This window comes from Plodia interpunctella, chromosome 8 (assembly GCF_027563975.2).
Source record: "Plodia interpunctella isolate USDA-ARS_2022_Savannah chromosome 8, ilPloInte3.2, whole genome shotgun sequence".
In the NCBI taxonomy this organism is placed as follows: Eukaryota; Metazoa; Arthropoda; class Insecta; order Lepidoptera; family Pyralidae; genus Plodia; species Plodia interpunctella.
This window is the reverse complement of record NC_071301.1, coordinates 4,001,112-4,026,194: the sequence shown is the minus strand read 5'-3', so window position 1 is coordinate 4,026,194 and position 25,083 is coordinate 4,001,112. Positions and strand designations below refer to the sequence as shown.

At 32.0% G+C, this 25,083-nt stretch overlaps 1 protein-coding gene across 5 annotated transcripts in view; it reads right to left on the bottom strand.

Moving 5' to 3' along the window:
• Nucleotides 1–25,083, bottom strand: part of LOC128671858 (uncharacterized) — a 97,573-nt gene that overhangs the window by 10,104 nt on the left and 62,386 nt on the right. For 2 of the 5 annotated variants that reach the window (XM_053748668.2, XM_053748667.2), the window contains exons 3-4: nt 14,635–14,680; nt 7,598–7,724 (exon numbers count right to left, since the gene is read on the bottom strand). In XM_053748668.2, the coding sequence (XP_053604643.1) occupies nt 7,598–7,724; nt 14,635–14,680 (173 nt within the window). Of the gene's footprint in view, nt 1–7,597; nt 7,725–14,634; nt 14,681–19,408; nt 19,903–21,516; nt 21,570–25,083 lie in introns of those variants that run through there. The other 3 variants (XM_053748670.2, XM_053748672.1, XM_053748669.1) reach the window with 3 other exon arrangements.

Below are 25,083 nucleotides of genomic sequence, written 5' to 3'. Positions count from 1 at the left end.
CCAGATCTCTTTAAAAATAAACTTGCATATTTTTCTAAGATTATCAACCAAGTATTACTTCTTTGCACCTTAATGGTACTGAACAGGAATTTAATCTCGTGTTGCTTTGAATTTCACTCCTCTAATAAACACCTGATCATATCGTTTGATTCCTAAGACACTAGCTCTATATTTTACACGTGTAAAGTTCCACGAGTTGAACGAGTGGTTTGTAATAACTGTAAATTGGTTACTATTGTGAAAATCAAGGTAACATAACATAGTGTCCCTTGATCTATCTCGGTATCGTGTTGCCGCATTACCACAGGCATGGCATTGACACGGATTCACGCCAGTCAATATTATTGCTCATCTAAATACATATAATTAAACTATGCACAGGAATTGTAACTTACTGGACGATTTGACAATAACTACATTATTATGTTAGTGTACATCGCGGAAAAATACATAATTTTGACAAATGTTTGAGCTTGAAAATATTTGACCAGTGAAAAAATACACAAATAAATCAGCTGTGCCATGGAACACCGTTCGGATTATAAGAGAACTAGCCGCCCGTCCCGGGTTCACTCGAATAACACAATAAGAATTAATCACCTAAATCTTCCTAAGGAATCACAATATCTTTTAAAAAAATCTGTATCAAAATCCATTCCGTACTTTAAATATCTATGCATACATAGGTACAGACAGCGGAATGACATCTAAATATGAAAACTAACTACTCTAAATCGTTAGGGAAAATTCGGAGATACTAATTAAATACATACATATAATATTACTCGTGTAATGTATTGTCGACACAATAATAAGCAGTTATTAGATTATCTTCAATTCAGTAACATTCCATTATAGGCTTATTCCATTACTAATTTATATACAGATGGCAAAACAAATAACTAATATTATATTGATAAATACGCAATTAGCTTCATAAAAATAATTATTATTAATTATATGCCCCAGTACATATGTGTAGTATATGAAAATAATATGTTGTTATGAAGAACATGTTTGTGAATTTTTATATAATGATTCGATATAAAATGTACAAAAAAGAATATAATCAAAGTTTTTAAATCTCAGATGAATGCGGGGAAAGAAAATTAATTGATTTAATTGTTTACCAGTTAATTTATATTACTTTTCAAAAACCACATTTTGGTATATTCTGGATCGGTTTGAAATCGCAGACTCAGGTATTTATTGGCTATAACTTACTGATTTGTGATAAAAATATTCATTTTGTCCTAAAAATCAAGATAACTAAATACACAAATGTCTAGATATACTATTCAAAGGTGAGTTTTCATTTCAGGCCTAAACTAGGTGAAGTGCCAAAACTGTGTCACATTTCAGCCAACCGATATTGACTACTATGTATATTAGAAATAAGAGTCGTGGAATCGTTGCTTATCTAGTGATATGATTAAGAAATATTCGTCGATCGAAATAAGGTCAAATATAGTTGATAAAATGCGGTGTTAGATAAAAATGACAAGAGGGGAGATTCAAACAAAACATGGTACGATTTAATTTACAACAATATTGAAGATATTACAAATGTTTTTATAGCACCTATAGGAAAGGAGTATGTGGGATTCTTAAAGGTAAGCAAAAACCCAAGCTTCTCAAAAATTCCGTTTAACAAATTAAAAAAACTTTTTATTTAAAAATGGAAAAAGTAAAGTAATCCCGTAAACTGTCCGCACCTCACTTCAAAAAAAAAAATAAATGTGTTAAGGCGCCCTCACCGTAAGTGCAAACAAAATCGCCCGGCTACAAAGTAAAGCGAATGTTTACGAAACGTGCGTATTTTTATTCGCGACAAGTTGGACCACCCAACTGGCGAAACAGATGGTATAATGACTACAATAACATTGATAAACCCTTCGTCTGTTTGATTAGTTATCGAGATTTTAGAGCTATTATGCGTAAAATAGTTACATGTTTTAATTATTCCAGTAATTTTGATATCATTTTTTCAATAATAACTTATCTTCGAATTTTATTACCGTTATAAACGTGAACCGTTATATTCGTGAAAAAAATATGCCTACGATATAATTAAAGCGTGTTACAGTAGATACCTATATAAATTTAATTTGCTGTAATAAATATGCCTACTTAATCGTTATTATTAAGTTGGTAAAAATGTAATCTTATAGAATCACCAATATTTTGCTAATAGGCAAACAGCAACTAAGTACAAAAACTAATAAAAAATATCGCTAGTCACGTTTTTAAAATTAATTTTAAAACAAAATTGTCATCACAACTGTTAAAAACCATTGGAGATGCTAGTTTAAGAAACACATGTCATTTAAATCAATATAAAGCAAAAAAAAAATACAAAGGATCAAACGTAAACAACTTTAGAATGTTGAAAAATCAAACTCCTTGACAAACAATAGAAGTCTATTCTGAGAAAGAACAAAAAACGAAGATTTAATTTTAAAAATTGCTCTATTTCCTTTATAATCTATTAAATTAAATTAATAAGGGTGAATGCGTGTGGTATACGATTTTTTGCGAATAGGAGGGTCTTGTAGGTCTTTATTATTGTGTTTAAGGCATAACAACTTAATTTGGGAAGGCGCCGCACCGCCTACGCCGTTTTATTCTATATAATTTTCGTACCGACTAACCGTCTTCCGTTATTTTTTCAAATAAATAAAAAAAACATCGAAAAGTTTAACCGATTTGGCTTGACATGCACTTGGAAAGCACTCAATATTGTATAAAATAATTACAGATATTCAGACGCCAATTTAATTGAAATGTTTGATGTCTTCATTCGAAATTCGATTAGCATTTAGCACAAAATATCGATATAACGTTCCATTTTCAAATAATAACTTGAGGCTTGCATCGCTCCCGTTATTTTCGACCAGTAACATTTCTAAGTTACAAACGTTGGTTACAAATAATTAAATTTTGTTATCAGCACCTTTAAATCTAATTTTAATTAAAAAGCGTCACATATTTCACGTTATTCGGTGGTAGGCGGTGCAACGAGTCCGAAGATATATTAGCTGGCCAAATTAGAAAGAACTATAGCATGATACGTTTATAATAATATTGGTATCAGTACTAGAGATCACGTTTGATTGGTGATGCAATATTAAATCGTTTAATTTAATATTGGCTGTGTAAGATTCTTTTATTGCTTCCCAACTAACACGTGTGCTAACACGGGTCAAGTGATTATTTTTTTCTCGTAACAAATAAATGTTTATTCTCACGCGATTATTGTTCTTATTCGATTAATGGCTTCCCGTTCAATGTTAATTTATTTGTAGAAAGTGAGTTCTTTATGGTATCTGTTCGGTGTTATAAAATATTCCTACGAATATCTAAGCGTGTTTTCAACATGTCATTATTAAAATCGAGTGAAAAGCTGATTGTCAAGAGTTTATTTAATTTTGTAGTCCAGAACTTAAATTTAACTACTAGATTAAATTATGATAAACTCACACGTAATTGAAGATCATTCAAAATGAGAATGAAAAGCCGGAAAAATGAAAATAAATACATTTGGCTTTAGAAAAAAAAGTTATAGTACGTAGCCAACATTATAAGGAAACAACAAATTAATTTAATAGTATCGTTAACTAGTTTGTAAAAGATAGGTGTAATAAATTATTTCAACAATTTAGCGCAATAATGTATGTAAATTACAGTATATCAATAATTAATTACGTGTCCTAATGCTGATACGCACAGTGTGGTACGTTACTGGGTCATTAGACGAACGTGTCCGACGTAATACGAAGCCCAACATGCGAAGATGCATTCTGCACGTATGCAACTTAATAAAGATAGACAGAAATAAATTTTAATATCTTCGAAATATGGCCCTGATTTCTTTGAAACAACAGAAACAAAAGGCGTTACAGAATTAAATGATTACAATGAGCCTGCATTTAGTGATAGCCATCGATTTCAGATACTCATCGCGTTATTCGTAATATTTCATACATAATAAAGGCAGCCTTTAAATGGCATTATGTTGATATGCGCTTGGTCTTTGCACTCGTAAAAGTACTTGCGATAATTCTTGAGCAAACCACAAAAACAAAACAAGGACGGTATAGAAATCAAGTTCAATGATTATATTATGTAGTGTCTCAGAAATTCTTCTGTGGGTGTCGTAGTTTGGCAGCTAAGAAGCAAAAACTATGACGACCTAGTGTATTCACCACGTATGTCGGATATCTCATTCTGGGCTCGACTCCCAGCCCCTGTTAATTTTTGTACTTGAGATCACAAATATTTGTCTGCGGTTCTGGACGTGTTGTATTGTGCCCATTTCTGAGTTTGTGTTCATCGACCCACGATACAAGCTTTATGCTTAGTGTGGATCATTGAGTGTTGTCCATTTACTATTATTAATTACAGCATTACCAAACAGGATTGTCTTAGACCGGCGGCCAGTTGTAAAGTGACGGCCGAATCTTCGAATTTTTGAAGTATATTTTGCGCGACTTACTCAAGTATTTGTGTCAGTGTAACACAAACACAAACAGAGTCCAAAAGGTATTTCTGTACTCTGCTTTGTGACATAAACGCACGCAAAAAGAAAGGCGAAAGTACGCTTTATTTAAACAAGTGACTGTGCTAAAGTTGCGCACTGGCGTGCTTTTACAAGAAAACAAATATTGAGTAATTTGAAGAATGTTATTACATATTCGCGAATAGATTTGCTTTCGCTCACGTAATAATTATTGACAAGAAACTATAGTTGCTATTTAAAAAAGTTAATTTCTCTGCGTTATTTTTTAAAAAGTAATCTTTCATAATCTTTCTTACGCGTTGATACGCGTCCAGTCAAAATATACACTTACAAAGACAAAAATGGGTGTCCATAACCCACAAGGAATAAAATTGATAACTTTTCTGTTCCGAAGAGAGATGAAGTTCATTTTAGCCAATAATACACTTAACACAATAGTACACAGCAATTATAAACTTAACTTAAACCTGCGCGGAAAAACGCAAAGTATTTTGTCTAAAAGGTAGCGGCGCGCAGGTTAAAATCAACGTCAAAGTTGAGCGGTGTATCTCAACTCAAATTTTAATTGAAAAAAACCTTGGTTTTGGTGGAAAATGTTCCTTGATCGAAACTAGTTTTACTTTGAGACAAAATGAATGGAAATAAAAAAAATCGGATAGAATGAGTTAATAGCCAAGTCTTGTCACAAAAGGAGCAAAACCAGTCAGATTTATGTTGGTCGCAAATAAGCATGTACTTGAGCATTCAGTGGCGTAACTAGACGGTGCACCTCGTCGGTCAAATTAACGGGATCTTTGGACTTTTAACCAACGAAATTGGTCGCACGCGCGTCGTCCTATCGTAGTTTATTCCCATTTCACGCTTTGCCATTATATTTTCAACCAATGATCTTAAATTGTACTATACAATAAAGTTGCGATTTTTTTTTATATATAGAAAGAATATAATACTTACTTACATTATATTTCGTCTCAAAAAAACTTACTGTTTTCATGGGAAATTGACGCGGCCGAAACCACAAGCAAAAGCTAACTAAACTTAAACAGCTTAGTTATTTTTCCATAAGGGTTTATTGGTACATACTCATCATTTTATGAATACAAATCAGAAGCAGGTTACTTGGGGTCCCAGATATTTTTTGCACAAGGGGCCTAACCGGGTCTTAACTACACCACCGCGTGCACTGTCAAATAAAAATAAAGCAGTTGACAGACACTATCTGAGTATTATCTGTGTTTGGTCGCATGCCGGTGTTATTGTACATACCACTCTAAGTTGACATAAATTGAATGTCGTTCAGGACTCGTTAGCTATATAGATTTTTTGGCAAACCAGTTTCTTATCTAAACAGCATTAGTTTCATTTTCATAATCAGTATTATGAATATGGAAATACATAAATCGTCTGTACGACTCGAAACACCTAAGTATTCTTTTCTCATTGATACTATACGATGTCTCGAACATTAGACGATGTAAATTACGAAGACGATATTAATTAAATTACTCTAATATTACTGAAATTATTTATTGTCAATTGTATTTTTTGATCAAATATTTATTGAATGCTCTCACCTTGTGGCATGTGGTTCCGCCCTATAATAGGACCAATCTATATTCACCCGTGTGGATGTAAGTGACTAAGGAACTAGCTTTGGCAGCTAATAGGCAAATATATTCTCAAAAAGGCTTGACGACAGGCAGACAGCCGGTTGTAAAATCACAGCCGAATGTTTAAAAAAATAAGTTTGTTTTTTACGCTGACCCCGGGCTTCGTAGCGCCATAGCCCCGAATGGAGGAATAAAAAAATAAGAGATTCTCTCATCTAAAACGTTGATAATTTCACTAAAGCATACCACACTCTCAATACGTTTTATTTGCGCGATCAATCATGTTAATGCACCAATCCGGTACTAATTTCATTATAATGTCCGTGGTAATGATCACGTGAAGTTGTGTTTTTTCCGAGTCTCTGCCTATCCCTGAGGTAAACAGACATTGATAAAATGCGGTGATTCTTGTAAAGTTCGGATTTTATTAAAAATAACGCATGTAATGCATTTTATTTAAAATCACATATCATTTACTATCGCGTAAGTGCAATACACGTGTTTCCAGTGTGCAAAATAATTTTAAAAAATAGTCTTTCTTTTCGAATACATTATCGCTAATACTTGTATCGAATTTTATTCAAGTCATCTAAAGACATGATTTTAGACTTTAATTCTGCATTAATTAAATAAAATTATATTATTACGCAACGATTTCGAGGATGATTTGAGCAATAAACTATCTTTAGCGCATTTTTTATTATTTTAATTTAAATAAATCTTTACCAATCCAAATCGGGTGCTGAAGATAACGGATAAAAGAAACATTTCCTTGATAATTGGAAACTAACTTATGTAGAACCCTTGCGAAGGTTCGTCTCTAAGTACAAGTAGCCTTGTTCCCGCGTCAACCTACCTGTTGCTGGGCATTGACCTTTCAAGTATTGACATATTCCTATATTTTCTCACGTTCAGCTACTAGCGATTACTGTATGGTATGTGGTACTATGGTTGTAAGTGGTTCTGTACTACCAATGTTGTTGTGAATTATGACAGTTACGCAGAAAGAGGACTGAAAACATAATTGAAGCTCCGAAATTAGGATATTGTAATTGAAAATCCCTTAAAAGGTCGTGCTAAAACTGTGGCTTAGGTATTGATTGACACAAAATAAATGCTCATCAATTTAAGAGAGAATTAAATTAAGATGATTTCTGTTGAATTAATTTGACACGATTGATTTGAAATTCGTTGAATATCTTTCAAGGTCTATTAAAAACTACTTATAGTGCCATTTGGGTTCACGTTGACGTAGAGGTGTGAACACTGGACGTAGAGGCGGACCGACTGGACCATCAATAGTAAAGCGAGAGGTAATGTTGCACTTACGCTGTTCGTTTCTACCGGAGCAAGCTATGACAGCGTCGTTTGTAGAGGCGACTTCTACAACCAGTGCTCCTGCCTCTGTACCCATATTGATAGATTGATTGACTATTGATAGTAAAGCGAGAAGTAATTGTGTACTTACGCTGTTCGTTTCCACCGGAGCGAGCCATGACAGTGCCGTTTGGGTACACGTTGACGTAGAGGTGCGAACACTGGCTGTAGAGGCGGACCGACCGGACCATCGATGGCACCGCACCGCAGATCACCACCTGAAAGCCGGATATATTTCTTTTATTTTCTATCGCCGCATATATTATCATTTTACTTCATACGAACAATTCAAATAATATTATTAAATGCGAAAATTTATGAGGATACGTTTTGATAAAATTTGGTACTCAGGTTGAATAAAATATATATCTAGATATTCCCATAAAAAGATAGGCCGAGTCATAGCTAGTTAAACATACATGCTTAAAAAAAATTACTTATCGGAGCCAAGGCTACCCACGGCAAAACAGCCTGATAATGATGACAGGACTAACGCAACAATAAACGAAGTATTTAACTATAAAATAACTATAAAGACAACACTAAACTGAATGAGCGTGGTGCAACAAAGGCGTCTGCAAATTTATTGTTTAATTATGAATTTTTAAATAAAATATTATTTCAGCATCTGTCTAAATCTTATTGTTCATTTGTTAAGTGTAATTAAGAAAAAGGGTTTCTTCAAGGTCGGAAATAACAATAACTAAACCTGATGTTTTCCTATTTGCGCTCCCGTGGGCTTTTATCGTCGTTTTAGTTCTATTTCGTGGGTTGAAATTTATGTGTATATAATTATATATAACCTTCTTAGTACTGCTAACTAAACTAGGTATGCTAAATTTTAAGATTTTTTAAAAAGTTAATAATGCTTGGAGAGGTAAACAAACCTGTACAATACAATCACTTTCACATTTTTAACTAAACTTAAACTTAACTACACGATCATATTTGATCATAAGTACGTAAAAATTCATTTGTATTAGTAGAATTTATTTACCCAAATAAATTCTACTGAAAGAAAGAATGGAAAAGAAAATTTGTTAAAAGTGTATTTTTGTAAAAAGGTCTAGTTACAAGCATGTATTGTGTGTGAACATTTCAATGAAATACAAATAACTGTTTAAATAAACAACCTATCAATCACAGAAACAGAATCTGTTATTTATAAAATGAAAAACGTAAAGTTGAATGAAATTATTTGCACTGTTCTGGGGTATTTTATAGCTTTGTTTGATTGATAACGTTAAAATAATACATATCAAAGATCATTGAAAGCTTCTAAGAAAAAGATACAAGTAATAAATTTTATGGAATAATTTATTATAGTTATATACAAAATAACACATATGAATACAAAGACCAGGATATAACCTCATGTAGGTCAATGTGAGTCAAATTCATCACATGATTTTATGATGACACTTCCCTTACTAAAAGTTGAGGAAAAGTATTCCAAATATAAGATTGTTATGAAGAAGTTATGAGCCAAAGATAAAGATCTTAACGGTTTTCGAGAAAAATGGAAACGATTGATTTCCTATTAATCATAAAATTGACAAACTATCTATAACTTTCAGTTCTTAGTTCGATTGCTATGCAGAGATCAATTACAGCACGCAATAGTTCCCTCGAACAATCAGTGACATCACAAATGCCACAATCTTTAATATAGCTGTTGTGTGGTCTATATCAGTGAAATTCTATCGCCGGTCGACGGTGTTGAATACTTTAAATTAGTTTCCTTATTCTATTACCGCACTTTCACCGGGTTTTAATGGCGCCAGTTGTATACCGACACCTCATTACGCAGATATTGATCAACACCCTAACTACACTGACCCTTCGAACTTCACGACTGTACATTTGTTCATTAACCTTAATACATGTAAAATTGTTATGTCCTGTAGATTAAATAAGCTTACAGATTCATTAGTCGACGGCTGACGGAATCTTAAAAGATTTTTTCCGTAATGATCGCAACATAATCTTGAAGGAAAACTGTTTCAATCATATTGGATTTTGTAATAATTGTTAGAACAAGCACCACAATAAGGAAACAATCGATCGTTTTAATGGGTCAGCCGTGCTCAGGTAATCCGTCAGACTGAGGGTTCGGGCACTCACCGTGTAGTCAATTTTAAATCCTATATAGTTGTAAACAAAAGTTTATTTTTCTTCTTTATCTGTGATTGTCGTACGACCTTCTGCAGCTGGGCGGACGGTGTCATATTCAGGTGGGAAAGCATAGGCTACCGCGTCGCGGTCACTATTCAGCCATATTGCATTTCACGACAACTTTTTCGTAAACAATACTATTACTTTGCTTATCGATGTGAGATTATTGAATTTACTTTTATTTCGTAGCGTCAGGAACTCATTCTCTTTCATTGTTTTTATAATAATAATTTCCATTATCATAAAGTCTCCATAGGAAGCATTCGGCACGTCACATGTTTCGTAATACACAATAAAGATAATATAAAACTTGATAAATATTATTGCATGTCAAAACAAGTGATACACTAAATGAGATAGCGTTTACGAAATCTACTTAATTATGCTAATGTGCATTCTTTTTCATATTTTTGAGTGTAAAGTGCATTGGATTTAAATGAAGTGGTAAAATATGCAAATTCTCATGACAAGTCACGTAGCGTGAGTAATATAAACAGTATTTATAACTTACTGTATTTATTTTGAATCTCAAACGTTATCTCAATTAGTTCTAGCATATGATTAAACTCATCTTGTTCATATTATTTATTTATACCTTGTCTCCTCATCCTTGATCAGGTTGTAATATCAATGACACATTAATTAGATAAAGGTTTGCTCATACAATAATAAGAAGATATAATGATATTACTTACTTATTAAAAACAAGCTACACCAATCAGACAGGCGAAAATAAAGAAAGGGTTACTTCAGTACTTAATAATTATTTAAAAAACTAAACTTCATTGAACTTGAAAGAATAAGATTATATAGAACATAATGATTTCGATGCTCTAAATGTTGCATTTTTAGAGCAATATTTTATTAACATTTTAATACTTGTCATTAATAGCTTCATTACAGAAATATCACAAAAGTCATGACACTCATGCGGTATTAATATAGACACGCCATTTCGTAACCTTTGTTTTAAATAGTTTTAAACATTTTTCTATATAACTATATATTTGTTCTCTCACTCTTATCTAAACGATTTCTCAGTTACTTTCTCCACCATGAAACGTCGGAGCCAAAGCCTGTTTTAAGAAAAAGTAGTTTATCTTCGCCACTTCGCACAGTCTTCTTTAAATGTCAGACCAGTGAATAGTAGACCCAGATGTAGACAATATTTTTTATCCTGTCTGTTTCAGTAAACACATTAATTATCAACAATATGTGCAATATTGGTTTCTTTTGTCTTTTTTTCGTATATTTACCAAGTTTGCCATTATCTCTCATTCGGAGGTCAGCGCTCTTCGTGTCATTAGCTTATCTCGTTGAATCCACCACGCATTATTGACACATCACTGCATGGCTCACTACTACCCAGTCCCTTTACAACAGTATACAGGTATGTACTATATTGTATACTAGCGGACCGTCCTGGCTTCGCGCGGGCAAAACCACAATAAATAATACAACTAAACTTCCATCAGGAATTACAGGATGAAACTGGACAAAAATCCATCCGGTAGTTTTTGAGTTCATCACGTTAATACAGACAGACGCGACATGGGACTTCTTTTCACAATATATAAGGATTATTTATGGAATAGCGAGCAAAAGTGTCACCTTATTGAATATTACTAATACTCAGAAACAACTGCAACACGCAATGGAAAGAACTCCACCGACAAGAGCCTTGGTTTTCAATTTGATAATGATGATAACAGTTTGGTCAAAAACAATTAAATAATCAAGAAAATAAAGATTTTCTTCATTATTTATTTTGTGGCCGTAAGAATGATTCTGATTACAATTAAAATAAGTTATTGTGATAAAGAGGTCGTTACCAGAAACGAAAATGTTCTCTAGTCTCAATAGTTACTAGAACTCAAGGTTTTTGCTTGAGTTATGCTAAAATCGCGCAACTTAGCGCCCAGAGGACGAGCAACACACAAGATCCTATGCCGACACCATCGGCACAACCACACACATTAAGGGATTTCGAAGAAAATCTATCCACCGTTTACTAGCCCTTGCCCTTCATAACCCAGCAGCTACAACAATATCAAACGCATGTGTACCGTATCGGAAATTTTCACGCCACTTGAGCGCCGCTATCGATTCAATTACGATATTAAATTTGGGTAAGTATGCCGACAGCTTATACGATTTTGTAACACTGTAATCAGTATGAAGTACCAGCAGAATTTGATAACTGTTCAAACACTTCATCCATATCATAATATTGACTAGAGTTTTCATCTGATACGCACATTTTTTTATTTATCAGTCATCAGTTTAATTTTTTGAATGGAAATAACCGATGTAATTCATTCCCTATTAGATGATGATGGAATAGATAAAGTTACGAATGTAAACTAAAATTAAATAAGTGAAGCCGGATGATAGGCACTGGCGTTCCATGATGGCGTATCGTACATAGTCGTGATATATTTGGCTTTTCCGTGCACATATGAAAGCGTGTTTTTCAAGTGTTTTTTAAACTATTAATTTATTGTTGATTATATTCAAATGTTATGGAACTCGATAATGTATTTGTATCGGTTAATTACTTTTTCAATAAGATTAAATAATGACTTTGATATTATCAATGTATTTTAGATTGCGTTCGATTATTTAGCCTCCAAAAGATTATTCTATTTTGATTACAAAAGGTGTACCATTTTCTACATATTATATAGGATAATCTGTGTCGTTTCCTATAATGTAGAAAATTGATAAAAAGAATTTTCAAATTGATAAATTGATAGAATGGCATAAATCCTTTAAAAAATATACAAACAATACAGATAAAGACAACACGCATAAACAATATCAATACAGCAATACGACGTATCAACTTCCTCGTAATAATAATAATTATGTCACTCTCAGATAGCCTAATTTTGCTGCGATCTTGGCGTCCAATAGCCGCCTTATCTACACCTTCGGCGGATTAGGCTGGCCACACACGCGGGAGATAACTGTCCACTGATAACGTGGTTAATTAGATTAGTTCTAGACATTTTTTAAAATCGTCTACTTTTTTCGCGAAACCCACGTGGTCGACTTTATTTAACCCACATAATGACGGTACGGACTAGTTTTATATTGCTTGCCTTTCTTCCTTACACCCAAACATGTTATAAAAATAAGTCCTCTGCCGCGTCTGTCTGTCTGTCCGTCGCGATAAACTCAACAACTACTGTGCACGAATTTTTATGCAGATTTCACCAATAGATACTATTATAGGCCTATCCCTGAGATAGGTTGAGGTGTATAATTTATTATATTTTTACCCGAGAGAAGGCGGGACGAGTCGCTAGTTTTGCTATAAATGGTATTAGATACCATTGTCTTTCTTCTGTCCATTTATTTGTTAAAAAGATCCTAATAAAATTTATTTTATGTTTATTAAGTAATGTATTTCAATTGTTTTTTTTTTTGTAAACAACCGCACTATAAAAAAATGTAACTTTAAATTAATCTTTATTGACATATTACAGGTGCACTTGTGTGGCATAGTTCGCAAAAAGTGCTAAATGACTTGTCTCGTAACGATAATCGCGACGGCGGCCGCGGCTGCCGACATTTTGTCACATTTTTTATTGCATCCCATTTTATTATAACACAAACTTAATCTGAAGTAATATTTTAAGTATTGGTTATTTATTTATAGAAGTAGCAGCGCTCAGTTTTTGTACTAAATGTCCTTTATAAATACATGAAATTAAAGATTATGTAAAATTATATCAATTCGATATTTATATTTTGTAAAAGTATATTTTAAAATGACATTGGATCGTCTGATCATTATGTATTTGTTAAGTACTAGGTAAGTACATAATCTTGAATCTTACTATTATTACGACAAGTCTTTGACCTGATTTTAACCCTCATTAGGAATACCGTTGTTACCTATCATCGTATTTTATTTTTTGGTCAATATCAAAGGGCCACACATCATAAATACCCACGTGCTGCTCTACTTTTGGGAACGTTTATCAAATTCAGCTTCTCATTGATGTAATAAGAAACAAATATCAATATTTTCGCGTACATAATATTATTAAGAAGTAGGATAAAACAAATTCCTATAAATTATTACTAGGTACTTGATAGTACATGAAAATTTTAATAACATTTCACATTTAATTTATACGTGTGAAAAATCTTCTTTCAATTATTAAATGCATTAAAAGATAATACGATACAGGTATGTTTTACAGCCCAGTACCAACTCGAAAGTAACTACTCTATTAATAAATAGTCATTTTATTATTCAGCGGCACTTCTAGATAAAAACTATTTGTACTAAAATACGAATTTTACTAACCATGTAAGTTTACGAGTGTCATAATATTACGGTAATGACTCCATTAAAATAAGGATGATTCGAAAACATATAAACATTATCGTTAGACGATAAGGTTCTTCACTCGATTTTATAGAAAGCCTTTTTAACGTTAGTTTGCACGTAACATAAAGTAAGACTTCTTTTTTTGCATCAGTTCGAACCATGTTTTCAAATTTATTCATATCACAAAATATAACAGACTGGGCGAACCAACTCACTGAGTTGACTGGGCGAGGCAGCATCAATTGTTTTCACTTAATAATAATAAATAAATTAAAAATTTATGAATCCCCCTTCATAGTTGTTGACGTCATCACATCTGGTAGAAATTTAGTAGAATTTTAATATAAATACAAGCGATTCCAAGATCAATATAACTGAAAAAAACCAGTCATGAAGTCTCATAATGTTATCAGAAGGATAATAAAAAGTTAATTAACGTTCTGACGTTGGGATGTTACTATTTGATTTTTTTCTCGCTCTGATAAATGATAACATTAGTATAGATATAAATAATAACAGATCGTAAAAAGATTTGACCTTAAGAAGATTTTATTGACACGTGGAAAGAATTTTTTTTTTTAAATAATAATTAAATTTATAATACTTACCATCAGGAGGCACAATATCTTTGCAGAGACGGCAAGCTGTGGTAACCTGGAAAGAAAAAAAAATATTTTAATGTAAACGAAAACAACTACAATGCGTAGATATCTTAATACGATATTAGAAATGAGTAATTTCGATATTGTGTGCTTGAATATGAAAGATATTTATTGAAATGTATTTTTCCAAACAAGATAGATTTTCGTATTTCGTTTTTCTCGTTCAATTTGTTCCAAATTACCTAACGAAATAAAAATATTTTTTTTAATAAAACAAAATCGAAATATAAATTTTTAAGACCAATGTAATCATCCCTTACACCATTAATACCCTTTTTAATAAACTTGCAGTTTAAGTAACATAAGGTTCCTTAAAATGGAAAGCGTCAATACACTTCAGTATTATTTGTGTTGTACAAAACATAGTTGATTGACCAGACTAGCATAGTAAGCATATATAAACACGACAAACATCGCACATACGTTTCTCATTTTCATTCCATTTTGGCCTTTGCCGACTTACAAATAGAGTCTATATCTGACGCAGTTGGATGAAAATTTTTACGTAACCTAGAACTGGTGTGTACTTTATAAAATAATGATAATATTTGCTTACATGCGTCTAAATTTTCTGTACGAAGAATAAACAAAAAGTAATACTTAAAGCCTTGAATTTTATCAAAATGTTTTTCTAATACATAATACACAGACACACTTTCACGGATACTCAACCAATAGCAGTTAAAATAATTGCATCTCTTTTGTGTCATATTAGAGTAAGCAGACAGGTCTATGATTTCAGAAGAGCCATTTTAAGCCAACTTAAAGTTAAATCCAATGCCGGATACACACTATCGCAGGACACAGACAGATGCCAACGCGAGTGCATGAATATTGCGTATTTTTTAACAGAGCTTCTATTTACCGCAATGATAAAACCGTATGTATATTATAATGTATACCGAATCCTTAACGGTGTATAACGGGCATAAGTCAAAAGTGACCCACTAAACTGAAGATCTACATAGTGGATATATAAAACTATACGAATTGTTTTACAAATAACTTAACCCATTTCGTTGTTTAGTCTTCACCAGCCTTGTCCTTAAACCACTTTAATTCTTTCAGACAGAGCGATTTTTTCTATTCTTTTTCAGTTTCAACTGATCTGTGCTGTGACATAAAAGATAAAATCCCAGTCTCTGACAACAAATTACATGTTAATCAAGCTGTCATTGAGATTCTAAGTAATACGATACTCTGTATCATCACAGTTTCATAGTATGTTTGGAGCAAAAACTGTAAGATCAGACTTCATAAGCACACGACACGACGATAATTATATCGTCGTGTAATCAATCTATGCAATACATATTACAATAGATATGACACGCATTATTATAATAAATAAGAACTAAATTATTATTACCATTACTATTAATTTCGTAAATCACAAAATCGTCTGAGCCAAGCTAATTTTGACATTTAAAAGCATTTAAATTACTATTGAATTATGAAATCAAACCACCAAATTATGATGCAAACATATGAAATTAAGACATGATATTAGATTTATTTGACTATAATTCATACTATGGGCAGCATTATCGATTTTTTTATGCTAATCACATCCTAATGGTCACGAAATTGAATACCGATAAAATTGTAACCAAGGCAAGTACAGAGTATTACTTAATAAGAAAGTTACCTAATAGGTAAAAGTTAATTAGTAACTTATTTTGTTAATTATTCGGTATTTTATCTACGTTTCAGATCGTTTTTAAGTGATATAAAAAATAATAGTAATCAATAAATTTAAATTAAAAGTAATTTAATCAACAATATTATCTATATATTGTTTTCTTTCGGTTACACGATAATCTTAACTAACAGCAATTAATCAACTAATTTTCTTGCGATGTCAACTTATTAAATGTGTTAGTGCCATGTGCAGTCATTGGAAAACACTAGTATTTAAACAAATAAGGATACATATTTAATATAATTTCGTGGTAACATTTATTTACATACGGTATCACGTCTTTATCCCTTACGGGGTAGACAGAGCAAAGAGTTGTGAAACTCGTGGGCTTATTGGTTGAATTATTGACATATCTGCTTGATACAAGCAATAACATAAAGTAATAACGTCTAAATGCGTCGGTCAAACAATTTTTTATGTATTATGTCTCGATTCTGCTCGATCGACGTATTAAAATCACCATCATTAACGACCATCTGATTAGCTGATTATCATATACCTATTTTTGGTTATATTGAAACTTTCGGTATCAAAGTTCGATGCTATCACTAAATAAGTAATTACATTATGTACGTGAAAGAAACAATTTTGATAAAATTAAATGTGAGCGTTATTCTTCATTCGATTGTATAGGTTTATTCTACATAGAAGTAACTAGCTCTCAAAACATATAAATTTGTATTCGTACTGTACATATTATGTACACATACTATAATAAAATTGGTATTTGTAATAAGTGTAGTGAACGTTATAAAGGGTAGGTGTTACAAGAAACATCCTGTATGAAGGACACGTTGCACGAGTCTTATCATATTTTTTTGAATCGATTAAGTATATACGTTTGACTTCAATATGCTGGGATCGCAAACAAATATGAGGTCTAGGGTGGTACATAAAGACTAAAATAATTATTTAAAAATACTAAAATGTATAAGTTAGAAATTGGATGGATTAATTAAATGTTTATTCACTTGAAACAATGTACAAATAAATGTTACGCATCATATTGTATGACCTCACATGTTTCGCCAGGAATATAGCATGTATATATGAATTAAACGAATTCAAAAGTCTTTATTTGGGTCCAATTACATTTTTTTTTAATCGTAAATATTTTGGACGCGTTAGGCCGTTGGCTCGTGCAGTCTCTATAGGACACAATACATACACTTACATACATTTGATAAATTCACATCACGCATTTTTGTCATGAGGCGAACCATTAATAAAGGATCTAATTTAGTGTCGCGGTCTTGATCCCTAAAATAGATACAATGTTATTTCTACACAGGGATATTGGGAAAGTTCCCACTGCTCAACACATTATGTCTATTTGCTAAAGGCATAAGCACTAGGTACTATTTGCGCAATGTTATTACCAATAAACATTTTCATCTTTTCCTATACATATAACCACTTTACAAAGATCTAAATATAGAAGGAATGTTTACATGTTTTACGTATATTTGCTAAGTTAAATCAGAATATAGAAAATTTATCAAATCTTATTCATAATCTTATTAAATCCCTATTTCAAAAGAATGCGAAAAATGACTTTTTTAAATGCTATCTCTCCAAGTGTATACAATTTTTAGATAGATAGATCATTTATTCCTTAGAGCACGGTGATAAGGTAGGTTTAGGTAGCATTTTCCGTTATTTCTTCAGCTATTCCGGTATTGGAGCCGATGGTCTGCTTTCCGTAAGTATTCGACAGCAATTATCAGCTACGAACGCTACGATCGGAGTAAGTGCCTAGAAAAACCACGTTAAATCTACGCCCACGGATTCCTATTATTAAACTACTTTTCTTAAACATATTATAAAGAGAAGCCCCACCTCTCTCTGTCTGTCTGTACGTGATAAACTCAAAAACTATCAGTTGGATTTTTATATGGTTTTCAAAAAAAATTAGTGTGGTTCCTGATGAAGGTTTAGATGTAATTTTTTTATGATTTTACCTGAGCGAAGCCGAGAATTTGCGTTATTAAAAAAATTTTCATATGCGCAATCCCAGGATTATTCATTGCCACAAAATTAATTCCCAATTTTTAATTTATTTTTAGAGATCAATATTTGTTATTTAATGTATTTTTATTTGTCAATCTAATAAAAAAAAATATTTCTCACTCAAACATATAAGGAAACAGATGACCGACATAGAATACATTCAGCTACAATTAACATTAAATAGGCTTTATATGTATCCTATTTATAACAAAACAATCTCCAAAAAATGGCGATAAATTGATTATTTGTATTTTTAAAGTATCTATAATCAAGATAATATCTGGTTAGGTAGTCATATTGCTGTCTGCTTTGTAATAAATATCATATCGGTCATATATGTTAATAACACATAACTATATGTTCAGTACACAGATATACATATGTCTGTATTTTATTTGTGGTAAAATAATAACTTTTATATTCAACTGCTGCCCGGGGGTTAGACCGCGTGATAGAATTAAAAAACCTGCTTGAGAATTCGATCAATTTTCTTTTATTTTGTACAATAAATAATTCATTCTTACTAATACCAAAAACATAGATGAAAATAAAAACTATTATTTTTATTAATTTGCTTGATTTTTGATAAACTAAAATTTTACAAATATAATGTAAAATAGTAAATAACAAATTCTTCTATTATCAATAATAGTTCGACGTCGCACAATTCGCTAGAGCCAAGTGAAGCCAGGTCCAATACTTCAATATCAGTACCTAGAGACTAGCACTATATCTTAAGACTTATTTTATCTTCATATAATCATATATCTAAATACTTCACAATATAAATTTCCATTCATAACAAAATATACCAATATAGACAATAGATAATACTTTGTACTTAGACGTAGAAATTAATGTAGATATAACTTCATTAATTTATATTTTGAACAGGATATCGATCGCAAATGTTTGTGTTGAGAATTTAAATTTAAAAATATATGTCGTTGTTTTTTTATGGAATATAATTGGTATCTTATTTTTTTTTAAAAGAAAAAATATTCTTACACTTATAAACTTACATAGCCGAACTTTGCCGTCATGTTGTGTCCCGTTGTATATTATGTTGAACACACATCTAACTGAATTGCTCTGCCGCTTTTCCTTTACTAAAACTGAACAATCCACTTTTATGTAATAAATTTTCAAAACACTCCGCATTCAAAGGAACAAAACACTGAAAATATAGTATACTTCAATGCAGCTTAAACGCAAACAATGCTTTTGTAGTCACTAGGAAAAAAGAAGCCGTGAAAACTCAAAACGCACACCTATATATCCACATCACTTTCATAATTTTCCGAATGAACGAAGGAGGCGCATGGTTTTAAAAATGGAACACCTTTTATTTGTAAAACGCCTTTGACGTTTGGGGGTTTTATAATTTTTTTTTTTCATTTCATGTCTCGACGTCGAAGGTGTTTTCACGCGCGTACTTATGAGGTTTCAGCGCTGTATGGACATGCGCGCGGCGCGACGTGCGGCCAACGACTACGAGATAAAAACCTCGCTTGATTATAAACTTATAAGCTAAACTTTTTTGTTCGTGTGAGTGAGCTGAGCGGGTGTGCACACGATTCTTTGTCGGTGACCTTACAAAGTTTTCACCTACGTAGGTATTTTATGAGCTACTATTTGAAAAAGAACATTGTTGGGATTTTATATGGTGTCAATGCAAAATGTGCAATGTTTGCCAAGAGCACTTTGTTTCGACAAAGTTCAAGCGCAAAATATTCTTGCTAATTTTCTCCCGTAATTTGTAATCCTTGTCATCTTTTGAAGATTTTCATTTTCTATAGAAGTAAGTCGTCACCCTGAAAATGGCAAGAACGCCATAAATGTTTAGCAAACTGTGCGTAATCTGTGCATGGTTTTATCGAAATAGGTCAATGCAGTTTGTACCTTGCCGTACACATTTTTGCTTACTAACAGTCCTTCGTTAGCGCGACAAATACGAATAGTTTAGCATAATATTTCTTTTGTACCAATCTTAATATGCTTAATACGGTGAAATACTAACAAACATTTTAGTATTTTGATTTATGGATTTGTATATTTAGATAAGTATAGGAACAATAATTAAAATATAAAGAACATACGAGTAGATAATTTTTTACGGTATTATAAAATTGATTTCCCATAAGCGTGAATGTATTGCTAATGTTAAATAATATATTTATTTAAAATAATAATAAAATGTTTTCATATGGAATTAGTCTGCGAGTATAAAATTAATGTTAACATGCAAGCTCATTTAAAAGTAACGTGTAAACGAAATATCTATTTTTAAGAATGACTCTTTTTGACAGTTTTGTAAAAACATTTGTCCTGAATATAAGCATTACTAATCAGAAAATCGTTTTCGTGAAAATTCATTCATTTTAAAATTTAAATTTAAATATACTAATTTTTTTTCATCTGATACTTTTTAATAAACGTTTGTTATGTTAATTACATTCTATTATTTTATACGTCTTTCATATAAAAAAAAGTTTACTATACATAAAAATAATTTATCAGGTTGTTGAATTTCTCTTGTTAAAAAAAACAAGTGTCAAATATAGTAGTTAATGGAATTATGTAATATAATGTAGAACTTCACATTATTTTATGTTCACTAGGTTTTACAACATGATAAAGTAACATCAATTGTACTTATAATACACAAAATGTACAAACAAATACATTTTTGGCACTATTGCCGTATATTATTTTACAAAATTATGACTATAATTCCGCGTTTCGTATAATATTAACTTACCTTGTAGATGTGTTTTTATTTGCGTTTTGCATACCTACCGAGCAAGTATTAGACGTTCAAAAATTATGTCATTGTTAAATCGACACGATCACACTTATGTTGGCTAAATTACTTAGACACAATTTGGTGAGATCTTGTGTGAGATCGAGTCAATATTGTTATACCAAAAGGTAGACTGAATCCGAATTTGGAAGAGAAAATTATTTTAACTAAATACGTTATCATATTATATTTTAAGTATTAGATATAACAACTATAATCGCAATTACGATCGAATTAAACAAATAAAAAAGGCGGCAAAAAATAAAAAATAATTCATAATTCATAATAAAAATACGGTAGGAAAAATACCTACACAAAGAATAATATTTAACCTTCACATTGAATCTTTATTCGACCAAAACGTACGCATATCTCACTCAATCGGCACGTAGTACACACAATCAATATTGGCAAAAATGCTTCCATACACGTGATGAAAATTAACACGATTTTACAATTTCTTCTTTTTCAAAAAACATAAACATGACCCATTGTTCTCTGTGTATAGGAAAAAGAATCGCCGAAAGTATGAACATTGTAGCAATGAACTTATTCGTTTTATATTGTGTTTATATTTGATTTAGGTACTCTTTGCCTGGACATAAAGGCTAGTTCAAACCGAACGCATAAGTACTCGTAGAACGTATGCGTTAAACGTGGGCTTACAAATGACACCAAATATATGAAATTGTTTGTGTACGTGCACGCGTATCTATGCATCACAACCAGTGTGACACGTGTCAGGTAGTTTCATATAATACAACGTTGCTGTTATATAGGGACTGAACCAGACTTTACCGAGCGTGGCATAGCTGTTTTTGTAGTTCTGCTACAACTGCAATACACGTCAATCGTGATTTATGTCCGAAATCGACATTTTCGGCTAATAATATATATATTTTTTAAAAGGTTCACCCTAGAAACCTAGTTTAAACGAGTTGAAAGTTTCGGCTGCATTTTTCTCAATTTGCGTCTACACTGACAACCCGTAGTCGTAACCGCGCTAGGCTTGCAGTGTGGTTGAGGCCTTCCATAGCGCACCGCAACTAGGACGCCAGTTTAGAAAAAAAAAACAGGAACTAAACGCTTCCGTCACGTACTCGTAGATCTTCATTGAATTTATTTTGACCTACTTCAATAGATTCTAGTAGTTTGTGTTTCCTGTTTGTTTGAGGACAAAGCCGTGTGGAGTGCATTGTTTTTGTTCTTTAGCCTTGACCTCAGAGGAGTGACCGTTTGATCGTCTCCACAAATGCTGACCTTTTGATTCTCAGCCATTTCCTTTATTTACTGTAACGATAAGTACTAAGGGGGCGGTTGGTATATTCTGCAATATTTGGGAATAAAATAATATCATGTAACATAATTATATTTAACGATCTTTTTTTTTTCTTAGTACAGATCTTGAAAATGTTTGAAGATTTTTCTATTCGGATTTATTATTTCGAATAAAAAGAGCAACAAAGATCTCCACGTTAGTCTTTGTCTTAATCGTAATCGTAACTAGACATTTTGATGATTATAATTTTAAGGAACAAAAGAGGACCTTTATTCCTTGGATAGATATGGAGTAAAGGCCATACCCGACACGCGCGGGGCCAATACGGATTAGCGGCTTAACTGCCACTTTGGCAGGACGAATGCACAAACCACTGCGACACCGCAAATTTATTTGGCTTTTATTTTTATTTTATTTTAAAAACCCTAATGACATAATAGAAAATATGGAAATAATAAGCAATCCTCAGAAATGACGGTCATTACTGTTTTGGCAGAATTTCCACCGCTCTCTCCTTTAGTGTTGGAAATTCTTGAATGGATCCGCAAAAAAATACTAAGCAGCGAGCACCTTGCGACTCCATTATGTGGGGACACTAGACATTTATGGCGACAACTTTCAACCAGCTTGCTTGGATTTGTTATTAACTTTCAACAGCAAAAAATACTGCTTCATAGACAATACGACGGATACCTTGGGCTGGTGTAAATTAATGTTTTCACGCAGTTTTCTTCCTGATTGTACTTGGTGATAGGAGAGTTACGCTTTTTAATTCAGCACTAGTATTATTATAAATACACGGTGCAAAGAATATTGCAGATAGCGAGCCTTGTTTACATACTCGTATCAATATAATTTATCTTTGCTTATAGTAAATCTCAATAATTATAATATTATAGTATATAAAGAAAAACAAACTTTATGTATTTCTAAGTATGTACTTAATGTTTTTTTTTCTTGTACTCACAACACCTCCAACACATTTTTTTAAACAGACCTCTAAAAAATTATACTCAAGATGCAAGTTACTATAACTTAAAAAAACGGCTATAAACCGTAAATAACCACGAAACTTATTGATGCTTGTAACCAAACAACCGTATCAGGCCGTAAAGTTACAACGAGCTATAATCAGGGAACACGTACTAAATAACTTGTGAAGACATCTCAGTACTTTACCTAACCCAAGTTGGCAGACGTTTTACTAATAAAAAGGACGAGGCCTCGGCGCCTTATGTCTCATTCCACTTTTACTGCCCCAACAAAGTTCTTGAAGACAACCGACCATTCTGAAAATTTATGTTTCATGCACAATCTAAATATTCGACCCAAGTTAACGCGCTATTTCGTACGCGATGCCGTATAACAAGCCAAATTATTATGCGTATATTTTTAATAAAAATAAAAAAAAACATGTTATATTTTATTTTGCTAATCTTTGGCGAATTCGGTATACATTGCTAGTTTTTCATTGTAGTAAATAAAAACACTCATACTAACTACGCAATGTTCACACATTCGTGTCTGAGTTCGGCGATAGTGTGGAGCTGGCATTAAATAACAAGGAGTTAGGAAACATTTTAAGGTGACATTTTCGACGTCCACTTGACAATAGGCATTGTGGTGACTCTTATATTGTGTTATGGTGATTACTTCATTATTCCACATGATTTAATATTGCTAGATTTTATTTGTGTACTTTTATTGACTGCAAAGTGTAAGTTATGGACCTGTCCGCTCACGTAACGTATTATTTAGTCAAATAAAGGGTGATTTATTATGTAATCCATTGTGAAATCTAAGAGAATCTTTACATAAAATCTTCATTATTTTCCTCAAACTGCACTTGAAGTAACTGGACACCTTTTGTAGTTTAAATATTTATATGATTAATTATATTTGAAATGACTCTTAAAGATAGTGTTTATCGGAATATGTATATAAAATAATAATTGAAATAAATTTACTTGATAATTTCACCGTTGAGTATAAATATTTTGTAGTCTTGCGTAAATATTAAATTTATTTTATTGTGCAACAATCAACAAATAATAATTTATATTATTACCTGACCCAATCGAGACAGGTATTGACAATAATACAAATAGCGTTTAAATACGCAAAAAAACACCTCCAAGTGACATCCTTAAATTTGTGAATGCGGAAATTCTTGATGTTTTTTTACAACAATATTGTGTTAGTGACGCAATGATGTGATTGATTTGATCACGCCTTTCGTAGCTCATGGGTCAAGATCGCACTACGAACTCTGGAAAAAATACTTGTTTTTGATAGTTACTCAATTTTGAATTATATTTTTAATGGCATACGACATATATTGCTTTACAGATGAGGCCTGTCTGTATTTGTCAATGCGTAGGCACGTGTGTAAAGTAAATAAATAATAAAAGAAGTGTCAGACTTCTGCTTAATGAAATTTGTATTAATTGTCTGTTTTGACTCTTGTGTAATGACAGCATTTCTATATATTCAATCAATATACTTGCGCAACGCGGTATATCATTGGCTGAACTATTAAAATATTACTGAATATTTTTTGTGTAAAATTAATTATGTCTGGAAAATTAAATGTAGGTAGGA